Source organism: Chlorocebus sabaeus, chromosome 20 (assembly GCF_047675955.1).
Source record: "Chlorocebus sabaeus isolate Y175 chromosome 20, mChlSab1.0.hap1, whole genome shotgun sequence".
In the NCBI taxonomy this organism is placed as follows: Eukaryota; Metazoa; Chordata; class Mammalia; order Primates; family Cercopithecidae; genus Chlorocebus; species Chlorocebus sabaeus.
Window position 1 is genome coordinate 33,627,562 of NC_132923.1, and position 21,348 is coordinate 33,648,909.

The following is a 21,348-nucleotide window of genomic DNA, read 5'->3' on the forward strand; positions in this document are numbered from 1 at the left end:
TATTACCAGAAAAAAAAAAAAAAATATGTCACTTGGAATATACCAGACATATGGATTATATCACTTTTCTCCATCAAATATTACAAATGAGGAAACTGCTCTGGGAATGTTTACTTGAAGCTAGCTAACAAAATAACTAAACTAGAAATAGGCCTCCTAATTTTGGTTTGAAATTCCTACATTCTACCTTGTACCACATTTTAGATCCTTGACAAGTAAATTCAAGCAAATGGGGGAGAAATTAGATTATTTTATTGACTTTTCTAAAGAAGGAAAAGAAGATGAGCAGGTGCAGGAGGGGAGAAAAGAAGAGAAGGAGAAATCAAGTGTAAATAAAAATAATTTAAGGAACCTCTCAAAAATGGTTGCTGTAATCTGCATATATAGCTACACAGCTGGTCGTTTTCTTTTCTCAGTGAATGCTATCTTAAGATGAAATTTACCTAAATGTACAATAAATGACAATCAGCACTCTTCTATTTGTATAGTATATCTGATTGAATAATAATGTTGAATGCTGTCATTGAAATAAAAAAATGACACAAAAGTGTCATATTGAAAATACTAAACTATTTCATATTTTAAAAATTCCCCAAGTGGTTCCTATGTAAATTTATAGAATCAAAGAAACACAATTTCTGTACTAAAAACTGTTATTTATTCTGGCTTTTGGATCAGTATAAACACTAGATATTTATGTTATGAACATCACTTTCAGTGTGTTAATAAAAGATGTCCAGATATTTTTACTCTGAAAATAACCTTAGGATTTCTTCATTGGAAGAGGCATGTTTTTAGGGTCTTTTTTTTTTTTTTTTTTTTTTTTTTAAAGGCGTGCTTTTTTCTTTTTCTCCTAGGGCCCACGAGGTTTGCTGGGTCCAAGGGGAACTCCAGGAGCTCCAGGGCAGCCTGTATGTACTGCTGGAAACATTGAAGATTTTCTAGGGAAAGCTTGTTATCAACCTTTGAGAGGCCATAGAAGCCCTCAGTAAAGAGCCAAGAGTTTATTGCCTTGTTATATTTGAAGATCTACAGATGCTGCCTTTCACTTTAACTCATTATTCCCTCCTTTCCTTCTATCTTCCTTTTGATTATCTATCTTACTCTTTTCATGATACATCCCCAGCATGCAGAGGAAAATGTTGGTAGATTGTCTCCAATGTGGACATGGAAAAAAAAGTATAGGTCTTTTCTCTTCTTCATTTACATTAAATCCTAGAATGATTTTTTAGTCGATAGAGTAGTATCATGCTTTTAGATTAGTCTTTTTGATTTTCTATTTTAGCATCAAAACATATAAGCAACCATACATACTTTTTCTTCATTGCAGGGTATGGCAGGTGTAGATGGCCCCCCAGGACCAAAAGGGAACATGGTATGTATGTAGCAAATAGTGATAAAATAACTCATCTTTGAATATAACCACTAAGAAGCCATTTTTGTTGCTAAATCTAAAATATGAATATTTCTTACATTTTGCTAAGTATATTAGATACATTAATATTTTACAATATTTTCCAGAATCTCTTGAGGGCAAACTGTTTAGGGATGGGTGGAGGTATTTTCCAATTGAGAAGAAAAAAATCTATTGTGTAAAATAGCCCATTAAAGCCTTTTTATATTTTCCTCTGGCAGGGTCCCCAAGGGGAGCCTGGGCCTCCAGGTCAACAAGGGAATCCAGGACCTCAGGTAAGTCTAAGCCATTGCAGCTCCTTTGAAATAATGGGGGGAAGATGCTATCTTTGCATAAGAAAATTGACAGCCTCACAATTTTCTGTGTAGGCCTAGCAATGTTTAAAATGTGAATGTAGGAAAATACATCCTTTTCGTTTTTAAAAAAGTTGTGCAAACTTGCAGAAACCCCTGTCTTCCCAAGGAAAAATGAGTCATTCAATGTTTAGGGAATGCCAGGACTGATAGCCACCTGCAGGAGAGTTTTGAATAGGATCACATTATAGTCCCTTTGCAAAAAGAGTAGCTTGTGTAAAACTCCTCATCGTGTTCTAAAATTCTTTGGGGTGTATGGGAATATATACAGATTCTTATAACTCACTCTATGTACTATAGTGAGTTAATAATTTGCTGTTTTAAAAGTGTGTTACTGTGATTTGATTTCTGATATATGAAATACATTCTTTTAAATTAGGGTCTTCCTGGTCCACAAGGTCCAATTGGTCCTCCTGGTGAAAAAGTAAGTTAATCTGTTGTTCTAGTAAGGCCTAGTGAACATGTTTGCTTTAGCAATCTTAGGCAGGTGTAAGGTCTGCCTTCTGTTTTTGTTAATATCTAGATTGCTCAGCACGTAAGGAATTAATCTAGAGTTGACATGGAAATACAGTGTGGGGAGAATTCATTCATATGTTCTTAAACTGTGAATGATAAAACTTCAGTTACCATTTAAACAGCTTCTAAATGGGACATTCTCAGCTATATTAATTTCAGGAACATACGGGTACGAGTGAATATTTTCTCTTTATTTTAGGTCTCCTTTTCTTTCTCATTATTTTCCAGAAAAGTAACTAAGTTTGCTTGTGACAAAAGATTTGTAGGAAGATATAATGAAGGGAAAATTGTGAAGTTGTCATTGCCATCATATCTCATATATGAATGACAAATGATGGTCTTGTTAATAACTCAATGTCTGGATCAAAACAAGAATAAGTCTTTAATTAAACACATGTCTTTTTCCCTGATCTCCACTGTGAGAGTTCTTGAGTAATATTTTGTTCCCTGTAGTCATAGCACATTGCTAGCTGGCTCTTTCCAACACCTTTTTTCTTTCATTATTTTTGTTGATTTCTACAAACATAACAATTTTTTTTTAAAAAAAACTAACAGCTTTATTGAGGTGTAATTTGCATACTATAAATATTCACTTGTTTTAAGTGCACAAGTGAATGATTTTTACTAAATTTACAGTTGTGCTGCAATCTAACTTTCAGAATACTTATGTCATTCCAGAAATAACCCTTGTGTTAATTTGCAGTCCGTGTTTCTACCCCCTCAGACCTAGTCAACAATTAATTTGCTTTCTGTCTCTATAGATTTGAGTTTTCTGACTATTTCATATGAATGAAACTTATGAATAAATTTAATATATAATTTAATCATATGAATGCATATGTGACCTTTATGTCTGACTTCTTTCATTTTAGGTTCATCCATGCCGTAGTACGTTTAGTAGTACTTTGCTCCTTACTATTTATTAGTACTTTGCTCCTTATTTTGTTCTCATAGTATTCCATTGATTGGCTATACCAGGTTCTGTTTACTTTTATTTGGCAGTTGATAGAATATGTGTAGTTTATACTTTTTCGCTATTATCCGTACCACTGCTGTAGTGCTGTAGTGAATAATTGCATACAAGTCTTTGTATCGATGTGTTTTCATTTCTTTTTGGTATATACTTAGAAGTAGAATTCCTCAGTTATGGTAAACTTACGTTTAATATTTTGAGAATTCTACTCTTTTCTATATTGATTGTACCATTTTTCCTTCCAAACAAAGATGTATAAGGATAGTAATTTCTCCACATTCTCACTTGTGCTTGTTATTGTCTGTCTTCTTGATTACGATCATTCTTGTTGGTGTGAAATGGTATCTCATTGTGGTTGTAATTTACATTTCCCTAATCACTACTTTTATTGAACATCTTTTCCTATGCTTAGCAGCCATTTCTATCACGTCTTTGATAAAATATCTATTAAACTCTTTTGGTTAATATTCTCATTGGATTATTTATCTTAATATTGAGTTGTGAGAGCAAACATCAGATTTAAGTAGTTTTGAAAGTACTTTTTTCTGTGGATGCTTTGGATATAGATGCAGAGCACTATTGGAAAATGTCCCATGAGTTATGTTAGGTTCTAAAGGTTATTTTTAATATTTAGATCAGGGATTTTAATCTGGGTCACTCATATTTTAGATTAGCACATTATAAATATATTTATTTTACATTGTACTTGACACCTGCACCTGTTAAATTTCTACCGTGATTTTATCATGTATGTACTAGATTGTTAAGAGGAATTTGCTCTTAGGAAAAGTTGTTATATCTGAATTCCCTGTGCCAAGCCAGATAAAATATAGAATCTGGTTTACTACATTTCTGGTGGTAAGAAGAGAGCTGTCTTATGTGCATAATGCTTCTGCCTCTGATCTGAATATATCCAGCCAGTAGATTCAAAACCAATCTCTTACCATCAAAAGGAGAAAGGTGCTCAAGAATATGAGGAAAACACTTTTTAATGACAATACATCTGTAATGTAAATTTTATATTACATCTATATTAAAAAGTAGAAACTATTATTTTTATTTTTATTTTTTATTTTTTATTTATTTTATTTATTTATTTTTTTGAGACCGAGTCTTGCTCTGTCGCCCAGGCTGGAGTGCAGTGGCTGGATCTCAGCTCGCTGCAAGCTCCGCCTCCCGGGTTCACGCCATTCTCCTGCCTCAGCCTCCGGAGTAGCTGGGACTTACAGGCACCCGCCACCTCGCCCGGCTAGTTTTTTGTGTTTTTTACTAGAGACGGGGTTTCACCGTGTTAGCCAGGATGGTCTTGATCTCCTGACCTCGTGATTTGCCCGTCTCGGCCTCCCAAAGTGCTGGGATTACAGGCTTGAGCCACTGCGTCCGGCCTACTTTTATTTTTAATGATAGCTATGATTTATTTATTCTGGCTGAGGAGTCTTCTCTCTGAAAATTTGATAAATAATAATGTTTTAATTGTATCATGGTATAATTTAGCATTTTAATATAATTTGGCGAATGTCATATATTTTTACTATCCAAGAACTATGTTTTTTGCTAACTTATTATAGCCTGTGCTTTTATTTTTGGTAAAAATATTTCATAAAATTTAAGTTAATTAACTAAAATAGATATTATATTTTTTTCTGATATTTTTGATAAATATACCAAATACATCCTGTGATACATTGTGATTTCTCCTAAATATTTCCTGTGATTTAATTTCTGAGTTTACTCGTATATTAATGGCTCAGTAACAATTGATGTTACATAACTGTCTTGAGTCCTGTATAAAATAACAAGACACAAAATAAATATTAAAGGGAGGAATTTTGAAGACATGGATAGGAACCTAAGTTCATCCAGAGTGCAATGCTGCCACGTATTAGCATCGGCTAATTTACCTAAACTCTTAATCGATACTATTTCTCGCAGTTCTTTGATAATGTGGATAATGAACATAAATTGCCTAACATAGTACATAGAAACATTCAGTATACTTTAACTACTTTATTAAAATCTAAATATATTACGTTCTTTTAAGTTTTTTTTCCCCACCCCTCCAGGGAAACAACAAACAGTTAACAAAGCAGACAAGATATTCTGCTGTCATGGATCTTCCATTCTGAAAGAGATCTCTTCATTTTAGTTTGTTTAAATAACAATCTTATAGTGCAAGAGTTTTAATATATCTTACCTATTATTTATTTATTTTATTATTATTATCATTAGTTTTTGAGACGGAGTCTTGCTCTGCCACCCAGGCTGGAGTGCAGTGGAACCATCTCCACTCACTGCAACCTCTGTCTCCCAGATTAAAGCAATCCTTCTGCCTCAGCCTCCCTAGTAGCTGGGATTACAGGCATGCGCCACCAGGCCCTGCTAATTATTGTATTTTTAGTAGAGATGGAGTTTCACCATGTTGCCTAGACTGATCTCAAATTCCTGGCCTCAAGTGATCAGCCCACCTAGGCCTCCCAAAGTGCTGGGATTATGGGCGTGAGCCGCCACCACGCCTGGCCTCTTGTCTATTCTCAAATATATAGCAACATAAAAATTCCGTGCAATATTTATTACCCAAAAGGTTATTGTCATAAAAATATCACATTTACTGATAATAATAATTAAATAATTGTTTGTATACTACATTTCACTTTGAAGAAATAAAACCACTGTCTTGAGAGTGAAAGGTAATTTAAATGACAGGCAAAATGAGAGTAAAAATTTTGTGTTTTATGATACTTATTACATGGTGTTAAATTACTTGATTGAATATGACTTTTGCAGACTGGTGAGGAGTGTTGAAACATTCAAGTCCTTTAAATGAGGTGTAATTACTTTTAGTTAAAAAAATCTTAATTTTTAAATTTAAAGGTTACTTTTAATTCATTTTTTGTTCTATGATGATTTGGTTGAAATTTTCTTGTAAAACTGCAATGTCAGGCAATATGAATACAACGATTATACTTTACTCCCTGAGAATGGGAAAAGCCCAAAAATATGTCCAGCATTTAGGCTTGCTGATATGTCCTTAACTTTCCCAGTGATTCTGAATCCTAGACAATAACTTGATGTGTCAAAAATAATGACCTGGGCTCTGGGAGCTTGATAAATTTAATATTCTTAGAAGAATGTCTACTTTTCTCCCAAGAAAATATCTGATTCCCAAGAAAAGATATTGTCACTACCAAGAAAAGGTAGTGATTCTTATCATGTTCCAAACTTAGAAATGGGGTCATGTTCAATGTGATTTGGAACTCTGTGTGGTTAAACAGGGATTAATCTGTTGAATCGTTACTTTATTATCTTGTTGGTTACCTATTAGGATATGTTCTTTTTACATTAAAATAGATTTACTTTCCTTCATTTCCTATGAATAACTATCACACCATAACATTGTGCAAAATATTTTTTAATTTTTAAAAATAAAATTGGTGTTTCATCAATGTTACTATGTAATGGTGTTTCGTCAATGTTACTATGTAATTTTTTGAATTAGTACTTATTAATATTATTGAGGGAAATAATACAATCTTTACCTCTTTAACGATATGAATCAATATATTTCTGACCTATAATGCTTTCCTTTTTGTTCTCTAAGCTTCGGTTTATTGTGGTATTGAAAAACTAATTTGCTAATTTAAAAAAGACACATCTAAGATTATAAGCAGACTAAAACCTAGCATACCTGTGACGTGTTAAATTTAGTTTTAATTTATCTTTACGTGGCTTTTCCTCCAAATAATATATTCAAAAGTTATTTAAATGTTTATTACTTATGGATTGAGGCCAGTGACTCAGGATACGAATTTCATTAGTAGTATATGTACAAGTTAAAGCTTTTTAAAATTATTTTTATTTTTTAAATTTTTTTTTTCTCTATTTGATAAGGGACCACAAGGAAAACCAGGACTTGCTGGACTTCCTGGTGCTGATGGGCCTCCTGTAAGTAAGAGCTACCTGGTCATTAAAATTTCTTTACATTATCTTTAAAAATAGATTTTACATGCGTTTTAGAAATGATTATATGAGGTACTAATAAAAATAAATTGAGCCAGTATTTAAACATTAGTCTCTCTAAAATACCTTTTATCATGTCACTTCTATATTGCAAAATCTTTAATGAGTTCATAGTGGCTTTTGTAGAAACTCATTTGACACTCTAAGCTAGAACCTCCGCAGAATCTCATATATATATATACACACACACACATATATGTGTGTGTGTATATATATATTTTTTTTACTTCCTCCTTAACCATTAGCTCCAGGTAAGCAGGTCCACTCACATTTTCTTAGTATGATCTAAATTTTCTATCACCTTATCTTTCCCAATTCTGTTTCCTCTCCTAGAAAGCCCATCCATCCTCTCCTCCTTTTCAAAGTATCTGTTTCTATGAGTCCAGGTGACGTTACTCACCATTCATAAATGTTCTCAGACATCTTTCGTGAAAATACCTCAGCCTACAGGGATTTCTTTCTTTTCTGGAAATATAGCAATATTTATTATTTCCCTTTAAATAGTAATAAATAATGAAATTATGTAACCTCTACAGTTATTATATTAAAATATTTGTTATTTACAGATTTTTTTCCTCTTTAAACGACGTATTCAGATTTTTTAGTGCTAGGATATAAGATTTCTCATCCTACTTCTCCTTGCTATTGAGTATAATTGTGATATGGCTGTAATTTTTATTTACCGAATCTCAATAAGTTGATTATTAACACTGTTACTATTTATGATCTTGCTATATATTCAGCCGTCTCATCCACATCTTAGTGCCCCTTTGAAGGTGCACATATGATCATTTGATTAATTTGCAAAATATAAGACAATTTAAATACCTTTATATAAGTCTCTGAGGCTGGGGATGAATTATTAATGAACAATATGTATTATTTGATGTCCTTTTTCTAAGCTCTCTCAAGTGCATTATGTATTTGAGGAAACTTACATCCATCACATATAAGCTTATTATGTTTACTTCCAAATGCCATAGTTTCCAATTTAGTTAAAGCCATACACACTGATGCAAAAGTGTTCAATGTTTTTGAAACTTAAAGAGTAAGATCTTAGTAGATTTAATAACAAAAGAAATACTTTCATAGTATTATCAACTCTGTTTATATAACATCTTATCAGTGTATGTTTTTGCTACATACAGGGTCATCCTGGGAAAGAAGGCCAGTCTGGAGAAAAGGGTGCTCTGGTAGGTTACAAAGTATCCATCTAAATGTCCTATTAAAAAATTTCCAAGAGAAAATGCCTTAATTTGGTCATCTCATATATATAAATCATGTTCATATAGTTATTTTGGGTATAAAAATGGTATCTTAGACTACTTTTAATTTTATATTAGTAACTTTAGAAATTAGACTATGTTCTGTCTTTTTAAAAAATATTCCCATGGTTAGGAATATGTGCACGTTCTACATGTGAATTATGTATGGAGTAAATGGTAATAATGTAAAACAATGAAATTGGACAAGAATTACTCAATATTACTGAACTACTTATATAACCCCAATTTTATTATTACTTATTACTTTCTGGTAACCGTTATCTAATAAAATGTTAAATTAAGACCAATGGCTATGAAAATATCAAAGTGAAATGTAATATACGCATACTCAATGTTAATGATTACAGTAGCAGGGGTAGGATCATTTTGTTTACATTTGTTTTGAATTATTCTAAAACAGCATTAAAATTTCAGCATTACTGCAGAAATTATAAATTATGATTTATAGAACATTTTATGTAGGTAGACTAGAGAAATAAAACCAGCTGTGGAAGATATATAATTTTAAGTATATACTTGATGAAGTGAATGCTACTAATTTATAATTTTCTATTTGAAATTATCAATCTTGTTAGTTTTTCAATAACTTATAGACTTTCAGTATAGCATATTTTAGATTTAAAATCAAATTATTAATTTTTGAATTGTTTACATAATTTTACATGCTTATAAGATTTGCCTTATTAGTCCATTTCAGTATCATATTTTTAGTATGAATATATGACATAATACATTTGGAGTGAATAGTGCTAGTTACATGTTTTTTTTTCATCATATCTGATTGTAGAAACAAAGAGTAAACCACCAAAAAATCTTTATCAAATATTAACAGTAGAAAAAACCATATCCTTGTAGATAATTTGGTAAAATTACAGTATGTAAATGAGTAGCACTTTCAATTTATTATACATATAAGTGGTAATTAATGTATTTCAGGGTCCTCCTGGTCCACAAGGTCCTATTGGCTACCCTGGCCCCCGAGGAGTCAAGGTAAGTGTTAAATTGTTTTCACATTATACACTTTCAATGTGAAATGTTATAGTCATTTGATACTTCTAATTTATTCCACAGGGAGCAGATGGTGTCAGAGGTCTCAAGGGATCTAAAGGTGAAAAGGTAAAATATGATCGTTTAGGTGGTTTTAATTTCTGTATATTATGTTAACATTTAAATTTATTCAACAGACATTTTATTTCTTGAATATATTGAGTGATTACTTACATACTACACAATGCTAGTATAATTTTGTACCCTTTATCCTCACAACTTAAAAACAATGTCTTATATCTTGTGATGAGGGTTAAATACTAGAACAGAAACTAAATTATGTTACCTAAGAGAATTAATTCTGCATCTTTCTTTTTTACATGTGCTTAAGTTTTGTAAATCATAGGGCTGGCTTTAGGAATTGATTTGCTACAGGATTTAGATGTTGTCCAGTGAGATGCATAACATATGAGTGTTTATTCCTTTTTTCCCTGTTGAAATCCTCAAAATGTATAAATAAATTCAGCACAAAACAGGAGAGTTAGAAGTACACTAAATCCGTTGGGGAAAGAGGAAGTCTTTCTATATAATATTACACACAAATCAAGTGTTAAAAAGAGAGAAATAAAAATTAAAACCAGGCAGAGGTGAATGAAATAATGTACCTAAAACTATGAACGAATATGGCATTTTTTATAGGGAATTTATAGATAATTGGCTTTTGCTGAAGAACATGACATTCAGATTTTTTTCAAGGATACATTTAGTAGGAGTGCAGAGCCCCACATCCTTCAAAGATTATGATGGAATGCAACGGGAGTGGCATTACTCAGTGTTAGAGTTTAGCTGAGTGCTCACCCAAATCTCCTCTTGAATTCTAATCCAAACTGGAATTCCCACTGTCTAGGGAGGCACATGGTGGGAGGTCATGAGATCATGGGGGTGGTTTCCCTCATGATATTCTCCTGATAGTGAGTGTGTTCTTAACAAGATCTGGTTGTCTGATAAGTGTCTGGTGCTTCTCCTTTCTCTCTTTCTTTTTCTGCTACCTTGTGAAGAAGGTACTTGTTTCTCCTTTGCCTTCTACTATGATTGTAACTTTCCTGCGGCTTTCCCAGCCATGCAGAACTGTGAGTCAATTAAACCTCTTTCCCTTATAAACTACCCAGTATCAGGTGGTATCTTTATAGCAGTGTAAAAGCAGACTAATACACTCAGAATTGGTATTGAATTAATTCTTACTACAAAATTTCATACAAAGTTAAAACAACACATCATTCTATAGTAAAAAAATATTAGTAGGTTTGGTGAGATATACATGGATATTAACTATTGTTAATATTGTACTCAAAACATCATACTCTATTAGACTGTTCTTGCACTGCTATAAAGAAATACCCAAGGCTGGGTGATTTATAATAAAAGAGGTTTAATTGGCTCATGGTTGTGCAGGCTTTACAGGAAGCATAGTGGCATCTGCTTCTAAGAAGTCCTCAGGAAGCTTCCAGTGGGAGGCAGAGAGGGCACCGGCATCCTACGTGCTGGGAGCAGGAGCAGGAGGGGTGAAGAAGGTGCCACATACTTTTAAACAATCAAATCTCCTGAGAACGCACTCACTATCAGGAGAACAGCATCAAGGAGATGGTGCTAAACCATTCATGAGAAATCCACCCCCATGATCAAATCACCCCTGACCAGGTTCCATTTTCCACATTGGGGATTACATTTTAACATGAGATTTGGGTGGGTAGATATCCAAATTATATCAAATACTAGTATTTTTTCAAGGATAGTCCTTTGTTTTCATAGTTACAATATTATCAAAAGGCTTATGTGTGGATTTGGCACCAATAGGAAATGGATAACAAAAAGGGATGGATTTATTATATCCATTATACTTTATCTGAAAAAAGCTACCATTATATACTAAAAGTAAGCAACTATGTTGTCAGACTTATTGTATGAAAAAGGCCATGCATTTCACATTAACTTACCTACTTAATGGTAATCTCAGCTCATCCTGATCACCTAGATGAACTTTGGAGTACCAGATGGCTCTCCCTATGGGTTCTGCACCCATGGATTCAATAAACCACGGATCAAGGATACTTGAGAAACAAAAAAAATAAGTTAAAAAGTACAATGTGACTGGGCACAGTGGCACATGCCTATAATTCCAACACGTTGGGAGGCCAAGGCAGGAGAATTATTTAAGTCCATTAGTTCAAGACCAGCCTGGGCAAAATAGTGAGACCTCACCTCTATAAAATATTTTTAAAATTATCCAGGTAATGTGACGTGTACCTGTGGTCCCAGCTACTTGGGAGGCTGAGGAAGGAGAGTTGCTTGAGTTCAGGAGGTCAAGGCTGCAACAAGCCATGATTAAGCTACTGTACTCCAGCCAGAATGACAGACTGATACCCTGTCAAAAATATACAGTGTAACAATATACAATAATATAAATTAAAAAAAAAATATAGCAACTATTTATATAGCATTTAAATTTTGTTAGGTATTATAAGTAATCTAGAGGTGGTTTAAAGTATAAAGGAGGAGGATGTGAGTAGGCTATAAATAAATACTGTAGCATTCTATTTCAAGAACTGGAACATCCACAGATTTTGATATAGGAAGTTGGGTTAGGGTCCTGGAATCAATCACCCTTAGATACCAAGAGAAGACTGTATAGTATCTCACTGAATTGACAGATGAGCACAGTGGTGAGTCAGGTAGGGTTTAACATGTAATTTGTAGGTTGCCTATACTAGAAATAATGTCTCTGTTTAGAATTTGTCTTGTTAAGAAATGTAAGTAACAATGCAAATGTTTTTCTCTGGAATTAGTACCCATGAAGGATGTTTAGAGGGGCTAGGCAGTGTTTAAAAGAAAAGTGCCTGAGTGGGATGGGGATGTTGTTAACTGCTGAAACTTGTTGGAGAGTTGCAAAGTGACAGAGGGAAATAAAATTATAAATGACTAGATATATGTGAGCACAAAGCCATATGGGGAAAAAAAATAAGATACATTTTTTATGTAGGAAAACTTCTTAACAATTGCTCATTGTTTTGAGGGTGTATAGTCTCAGAATATGCAAGTATATAGAGAGGAAAATAACTGAAATTTTAAATTGGGAACCAAAAGTTCTGGGTTCTTGTTATAGTTTTCCTAGTTACTTTGTCTCAGCCTCATTTGAAGTCTATAAAATAAAGACAATTTCCTAAAACATTTTAAAGATATTTTCAGCTATACCTTTTATTCTAATATACCAATCAAGTAGTAAATTATGTCTTATTATAGATTATGATTTCGTTTTCTAAATTATAGATTTAGAAAAATTTTGTATAAATTTTAGTAGAATTTTTTAATTGTAAGAATTCTCCATATTTTTGAACTCTGCGAAGGATTAAGTCCTGATGAATTATTAATATGCCTTATTTATTTTGTTTTTCTGAGTATTCAGGATAATTGATCATTTATCTCATAAGGGATAGAAGAAAATGGAAAGTTGTTAAAAATTATGATGTTAATTATTAACCAAAGGTGAAATAGCAAGTTAATACTCAAATTATGATTAAAATTCTCCATTTTTTAGCCTCAGATTTGTGTCTTAAGCCTGGAGCAACACAGCTCAATAAATTAGATGGCATAGATGAATTCCACTTTTATACATCTTCTAAATCTATGTTTTCTTCTTTTTTTTTTTTCCCTTATCTGATTATTTTAGTATTAGAAATCTTAATAAGTTGATATGTTACTTGTTAAAAAATGACATTTGTTGTAAGGAAATACCTAATTGAATCATCTAATTTTTTTTTTAACATGAATATGCTGAAAACTAAAACATGAGGAAAATAGCCTCCCCGTAGACTGAGTTCTCACTTTAAAGATAAATAAAAAATAAAACTCTGTCTGTAAAAACTATAAGTGATTTTTAGACATATAGTGCAGTGTTCTGTAAACTAAGCATGGCAACTGTGTAATTATGTTTTTCTCTAGGGAGAAGATAATGAAGACAGTTGTCAATAGCAAGTTCAGTGGTCATTCTCAGCTCTTAAGCCTCTGCCATTGCCCAATCACATTCAGTACAGAAAGCATCCTGCTCCTTAGGAGGCCACTTTATGGGCAGGATGGTGAAAATGGCATGGTTTTCTCTTGGAAAAAAGAAAATCCCAGGCGTGCTAGAGTTCTTCGAATATGCAAGATAACAGTTTGAATCTCTTTTTCCAGGATTAGGTCTCATATTCATAAGTACCCAGTATATGGTATTTTCTGAACTTTAATATACCTTGCTAAACTCACACTGAGGCATTTAGTAAACGTTTCTTGAACATTGTGGTTACTGAAGGTCCAAAACATGTTTGGCGCTGGAGACTCACAGGTTAATTCGGCAGGATTCTTGTGTTCGGCCATTTAGTAGAAGGAAAGCAACCTATGATCTAGAAAATGCAGGATGGCATATTGTTGGGATAATAATTATTCAGTGAAGGCCACGAGATGGAGAGGTTAATTTTAGGAGAAATTCAAGACAAAAGACTGACGAGGTAAAGAAGGGCTAGATCATGTGGTGAAGGGAGGTGCCTTATATTGATTATTAGGAATTTGATACCACTAGGATATTTTAAAGTAAAAATTGATGTGACCAATTCTGTATTTTAAAGAGGTCATTTTGGCAGCAAGATGTGGAGATATTTGTGTCTACCCTTCCTAGATTTGTTTTCATACACAGCCCAAAATGTTCTTTTCTGAAATTCTCAAATCAAATCCATTTCTACCAACTGAAATACCAACCCCTCCATCAAACCTTCCCTATTAACCTCCTGCCTCACCACTCCCTCCACCAGCACCATACATCATCATCATTAAAATCATTTTGGCGTTCTTCTCTGGACACCCTTTCTACTTCATTTGTGCCAAAATGACTGCAAATGTCCCACTTTCAGTTTTGTTTGTTTGTTTGTTTTGTTTTGTTTTGTTTTGTTTTTGAGATGGAATCTCCCTCTGTTGCCAAGCCGGGAGTACAGCAGAGTGATCTCAATTCACTGCAACCTCCACCTCCTAGGTTCAAGCAATTCTCCTTCCTCAGCCTCCCGAGTAGTTGGGATAACAGGCACCCACCACCATGCCCGGCTAATTTTTCTGTATTTAGTAGAGACAGGCTTTCACCATGTTGGCCAGGCTGGTTTCAAACTCCTTACCTCAGATGATCCCCCCACCTCAGCCTCCCAAAGTTCTGGGAATACAGGTGTGAGCCACTGCTCCCGGCCCACTTTTAGATTTTACTGGTAAAACAAAAACCTCAAAATACTCCACAGCACTTCGAGTGAGTAATTGCTCGATTAATTTTATTGAATACATGAATGATTATTTCTTAGTAATTTGTTTTCTTGAACTTAAAAGATAGTAAGGTTGTTTATGCAACTTACTTAAAAATCCAGGTTTCAATAAGAATGATAGAAAATATTTTCATAGCCCAAATTGCTCCTCTCTTCATTAAGTGACTCCGTTTTCAGCATTGTTGCTCTGTGTGTTTAGTGCTACAATGAGCAATTCTACCTGTAAAGGATATTATTAATTTCTATTTTATATAATTAATTTTACCTGAAAGAAGATTGTAAAATACAGAACACATTGAGCTAGAAGGCATTTATCTAATGGACATGGTAAAAAATACACGATATAAAATTTATAGGCATAAATTAGTAAATTAAGGGAAAATTATTTTATTCATTTTGTTACTCCAGAGCTCTTGTAATACAAAGTTAAAATGATAATTGTTTCCTTTTTTTTTTTCTTTTGTTGTTGTTGTTGTTGTTGTTGTGGGGAGAAGTTCTTGCTCTGTCATCAGGCTTGACTGCGGTAGCACGATCATGGCCCACTGCAGCCTTGACCTTCTGGACTCAAGCAATCCTCCCACCTCAGCTTTTTTAGTGGCTGAGATTACAGTCATACACCCACACACCTGGTTCATTTTTTAAAATTATTTTATTTTTTTGTAGAGTTGGGGTTTTGCCATGTGGCCCAGGCTGGCCTCAAACTCCTGCCTCAGCCTATTAAAGTGCAGGGATTACAGGTGTGAACCACCACACCTGGCTAAATATTTACTTTTTATTTGTTTAACTAGTATAGAATATATGTTTTTATGGGAGAATGGTTATTTCCCTCACAAAATAAGATTTAATGAACATATTTGTGAAAAACGTCCTAGCATAATTTATAGCCAATAATTGTGAAAAAATGAGATGACAGTGGGGATCAGAATCTGTGGCTGGAGTTGGGAAATGGAGGAGTAAGTTTCACAACTACCTCTCACATTTCTGAAAAATAATTTCCCCTCATTATCAGCACGTACGTTTTTATAGCACTATTTTAGGTTACTCCAAAGGACTGGTTAAACTCCTATTTAATTCCTTTTGTAATGTTTTAGGGTGAAGATGGTTTTCCAGGATTCAAAGGTGACATGGGTCTAAAAGGTGACAGAGTAAGTATAAAGAAAATGTGCACTAGTACATAAAATTATATATATATATATATTTTTCCTTTGCTTATCTTTAAATATAGTAAGCATATGATAAATAAAATGTTTGTACTACCTTTGTCTTTAATCATTTAAGTTTTTACACTAAGATTTAGGGATTTTAACTTTTGTGGAGATAGGGTAGTATAAATTGTCTTTTAGATGCTATATTTCCGTAAGTTCCATAATAAACATGCACCCGCGCACGCGTGCACACACACACACACGTGTTAGTATTGTTTATACACAGGACATTAGAAAGTTTTGATCAAATTGCTAGAAGTAATTTGATAAGTTTGTTCTAAATTTTGTTCATATATAATGAGTTATCCTGCCTGGAAAGTATATGTGTGCAACTTTCATGAATTTTCATTATATGGTGGTGTTCAATTTTTGAATGTAAAAATAGAAGTTTTTTCTAGTAATACATTATAGAAAACAAACAGAAATATTAGTTACTAATGCAAATTAAATGCTTTATTGGGAAGGTTTATTTTTAATTAATATGCTAGTATCTGATACATCTGAACAAAGAAGCATTCTATAGAAAATATTTGTTTTCCTGAAATTCAAATGAAGTCTCCATGCAGGATTGGGAGCAACAGCATCCATATACAAGTTCTTAAACATTAAAGATAAAAGCCAAGTACAAAATAGAGATATTTTTCTTGTGTTCCAAACAGTAATTTCCAAAGCTACTGACCAATCTTTATTATTATTTTTTCCCTCTCTCTCTGCAACACAGATGCATTAAAAGCAATTTAGTGTCATATATGGTAGGATTAGACTTTTGTAGATTTTCAAATGTCAGACTATATTCAGTTTATTAAACACGAAATGATGAAGTCACTTTCAAGCCTCTTTGTCATGAACAAAAACATTAGTAAACACACCAAAGTTGAAAACTCTTACAATAGAGTGTAATTTATGACTTTCAATCTCCAAATGTATTTTTGTAACTGCCTGATGGGTTTATCTTGTTTGCTGCCCAGATAGAGCCTATTTATCAACACAGGGGAATTGCAATAGAGAAAGAATTTGACTCTTTCTCTACACATAGAGTTGGCTGAATAGGAGACTGGAATTTTATTATTACTCAAATTAGCCTCCACAAAAATTTGGAGGATAGGGTTTTTTCAAGATAGTTTGGTGGGCAGGAGGCTAGGACATGAGAACTGCTGCTTGGTTGAGGATGCAATCATAGGGGGATGGAAAAATGGTCCTTTCATTCTGATTCAGCTTCTGGCTGGGGACCACAAGGCCAGTTAAGTCAGGAGTCATTGGTCTGGGTGGAGTCAGCTGGTTGTCAGAAATGCAGAAGTCTGATAAGACACCTCAATGGGCCAATCTTACGTTCTACATAGTGACGTTATTTACTGGAGTAATTAGGGAAGTTATAAAAATTGTAACTTTCAGAACAGTGACTGGTAATTCTTTACTATGCCTACATTTTAGTGAAATTCACACCCCTCTCATAATTCTAACCTTGTGGCTTTGTATTAGTGTTTATAAAGACAGATTTGTTTGGGGAAGAACTATCATCATTTGAACTATAAAGTATATTTCTCCGAATGTTATCTTGCCCCATGCCCTGTTATGATCAAGGGCAGTTTGAAGGTAAAAGGCAAGATGGAGTTTGTTAAATCAGATCTCTTTCACTGTCATAATTTTTTCACTGTTATAATTTTTGTAAAGAAGTTTCGTTTTCATTCATAAGAATGTTGTTATTCCGTGCCTCAGGGAGAAGTTGGTCAGATTGGCCCAAGAGGGGAAGATGGCCCTGAAGGCCCGAAAGGTCGAGCAGGCCCAACCGGAGACCCAGGTCCTTCAGGTCAAGCAGGAGAAAAGGTTGGTAAATGACTTTAAATTCACCGGTACACTTGCAAATGATGTTTCACTATCATTTTAAATTCTTTCAATAACTGGTGTCAGAAATTGAGTTCTTAATACATTAAAGATGACATTTTTCGTTATCATTTTAAATTTGCAACCATTACATTTACATTTCAATATAATATTAGGCAACATTAAAATTTGCCTTCATAAAGTATTTAGTGATATGGTAGATTTTCTATAATGTACTGTGAAGTTAAATTTTAAAAAAAAAGCAAGAAATGTCTATGACAAGTGTTAGTACATTATGTACACTAAAGCAAAATATCAATAATCTATTGTGGCTAGAATTCACATGATTCCTTTTCTTTCATATACATATATATATATATTCTACATATATGTGTGTGTGTGTATATATATGTCTATATTAAATAGAGAATTCTGTTATTCCTATTAAATACTCCTAAGAGGTATGATTATGAGACAGACACTTCTTTTGTTACTCTTCCTTATTTTCTGGTCCTCTATGCCCTCCTCGGCCATGTAGAATCAGCTACTCTTAGAGTTCTTCCACATTAGATGTTGAGAATTAAAGGATGCACGATGAAAGGATGAAATAATCAATGAAAGAGGATCTACTTATGGTTTTGGACGTACAACCATCTTTTATTTCTTCCACGTAAACATGCATTTCACATAAGTCTATTAAAAAATACTGGTATTCAGGCCCAACTTCAAGGGATTTTAATTTTAATCTGGGCTTGACACAAGTATCAATATGTTTTAAAACATCCCCAGGTAATTCTAATATTCATTGTTTTGAGAGACACTGGGCATTATGTGTTGTGTCAAAAATATTTGCAACCATTACATTCATATTGCAATATAATATTAGGCAACATTGAAATTTGACTTCTTGGAGTATTTAGTGACATGCCAAATTTTTGATAATGTACTATGAAGCTAAATAAGAAAATGAGAACAGCCTATGACAAATGTTATTGCATTATATACACTAAAGCAAAATATCAATAATCTCTGGCTGGTATAATTCAAAGGGTTCCTTTTCTATATGTATATGTCTATATTTTCTACAACAAACATGCCATAAAGAAATTTCATGCTAAAAGTACAAGTGGGAGTCCCAACCATTGTATCTCAGAAAGAAAATACATGATATGGGTATTATACAGAGAATAAGAATAAACAAATAGAAATTCCTCATGTCCTTATGAATCATCTAATGTGACAGTTCTTATAGGGTTTTATACTTTGAAACTTCTGCAGTTTCACACTTTGAAAAAACATTGCTAATTGTAAAATAATGAACACTGTTACAGTGATTTGGCAGCAGAAGAAAAAGTTCAGGGGAAAACAAGGCCCTTTGAGACGTTTAAACCTTTTCATTTAAAATGCTCAACACTAGTGGTTAAAAGGGTATCCTGGTCCCTTCCTGTCTTCTTAGGCTCTATCATGTGTAAACAGTCACACAATCTATTGTGATAAATCAGGAGCTTAACCTACCTCACAGTTCCTTTCTTTTGTAACATTTCATTAGTATTTGTTAGTTTATTGAAGTTGCCTATCATCCTATTGAAAATGCAAACTTTCTGCCAGAATTTATTTTAACATGACTCTAAAATGAATTAGTATATCCATACATTCTAATGTGGAAATTAACAAAGAAAACAAATAGCTTGTGATCAGAATTAGATAATTTTACTTAACTTGAAATCGATGGTATAAAACAAGCTGTGATAATATATCCAAGGTGACATCATTTTTAGTATGCTTTTTAGGGTTAGTTTGCATATTTTCCATCTAAAGACTACTTATCTATGCAATGTTGATCATGACATGGAAAGCTCTTTAGTTCAATCTGTAACAAGGTCATAAACCATACTTTTAATTTTTTGCCTTGTTTCATCTAGTAAAATACTTATTTTTATTTAGAAACTTCTGTTCATCTTTTATCAATGCACATACAAATTTGAACTTGTGTTTATTTTCCATTTTTAGTTGTTCAATGTACATTGAAAATGATACATTATGCTTTCTAATGTTTAAGACAGTAGTAAATAATATTTTATAAATGAAGTATGCTTTTATAAGTATCTTATTAAGGAAATGGATGCATGGTAAAATTCCACATACGTATTTTATTCAATTCATTTATTTTTATCTTTCTACGTGTTTTTTTTTTTTTTTAATTAATGCTTTGTTCAGAGAGAAATTTTAGGGAAGTAAATTGTTTAGGATAGTATTTTAAACCATCTGGTATTTGTTACACATTGTTGGACTTCATTATAACTTAAATTTTGTTTTAGCACTTTCAGATTGAAAGGCAACCTCGTTGCACTGGAATAAAATAGTATATTCGATTATCTGCTTGGAGGAATAAACACTCCACAAAAACCATCATTATTAGCTAAAGCTCTCAACACATATTATATTTATTAGTCCAGATATTTCAACATGTTAGAGTGAAAGAAGAAATTTGGCTTAAAGTTTAATTCTGAATGTCTTTGCATATCTAGGTTTACTTACTCATTGAGAAAAGTTAAATAACTCATGATCCCTTGTTTTATATTTAGACTGGGATAAATGAAATAATTTTATCAAAAATACTTACTCTAGTTGAGTGATAAAATCTAAATATTGTGCCAGTTACATCAACTAATTTAAAATAGTATTCAATGTTGAAAAAGCTTAGGAGTATTTTTAACCATGCTTTATAATTCACAAAGAAGTGTAGAGTACTCTACAACCTCAGGATTCATGTACCTAAAGAAGGCACTATCACTTATATAATAAAGGTTAAGTTAGGCAACATTATAACATTAGAAATATGTTCAAAGCAAGAATTTCCTAATTCACATGAAGAAACTTAATTAAGGTAAATAATGATAAAAACCTGCAAATCTTCCTTTTGAGTGTACAATATGTGATTCTAATATTTAGAGAAAATACTGAAATCATTATGTAAACTTAATTCAACTTAAAATATTACTTTGATTATTATATATTGTAACTATAGGGAAAACTTGGAGTTCCAGGATTACCAGGATATCCGGGAAGACAAGGTCCAAAGGTAAAACAACTTGATATTTATAGTTTATTAACATTTTGTGAAGACAATATTAATCACATATGGTTACCTTACAGTTTGTAACATCTCTATATTATGAGTACTTAAAAGTAATTTCACAAGGAAAATCATAGAGCGTGTGGACACCTGGAGTGCAGGGAGCTCAAAGAACTTGAGTGATTATGGATTGCAATATTTTAGGAGAAGGAGTCATGAAACAAAGGCATGATCAGTACTTCTTTGTAATTGGAACAAGAATGATCCTAATATATCTGGAAGTTTTAACATGGATGACATTTGATGGATAATAGCTTTTGATTTCCTTGCTACTATCCTAAGGGTTTATATTACCACTTGATTTTCT

The 21,348-nt window shown here is 32.9% G+C and overlaps 1 protein-coding gene across 2 annotated transcripts in view; it reads left to right on the top strand.

Annotated features, from left to right (window-relative positions):
• The window catches only part of COL11A1 (collagen type XI alpha 1 chain), a 218,994-nt gene that overhangs the window by 98,221 nt on the left and 99,425 nt on the right, over positions 1 to 21,348 (top strand). For both annotated transcript variants that reach the window (XM_007977793.3, XM_007977794.3), the window contains exons 21-31: positions 858 to 911; positions 1,331 to 1,375; positions 1,636 to 1,689; positions 2,147 to 2,191; positions 7,145 to 7,198; positions 8,422 to 8,466; positions 9,496 to 9,549; positions 9,631 to 9,675; positions 15,971 to 16,024; positions 17,801 to 17,908; positions 20,934 to 20,987. In XM_007977793.3, the coding sequence (XP_007975984.1) occupies positions 858 to 911; positions 1,331 to 1,375; positions 1,636 to 1,689; positions 2,147 to 2,191; positions 7,145 to 7,198; positions 8,422 to 8,466; positions 9,496 to 9,549; positions 9,631 to 9,675; positions 15,971 to 16,024; positions 17,801 to 17,908; positions 20,934 to 20,987 (612 nt within the window). The remainder of the gene's footprint in view (positions 1 to 857; positions 912 to 1,330; positions 1,376 to 1,635; positions 1,690 to 2,146; positions 2,192 to 7,144; positions 7,199 to 8,421; positions 8,467 to 9,495; positions 9,550 to 9,630; positions 9,676 to 15,970; positions 16,025 to 17,800; positions 17,909 to 20,933; positions 20,988 to 21,348) is intronic.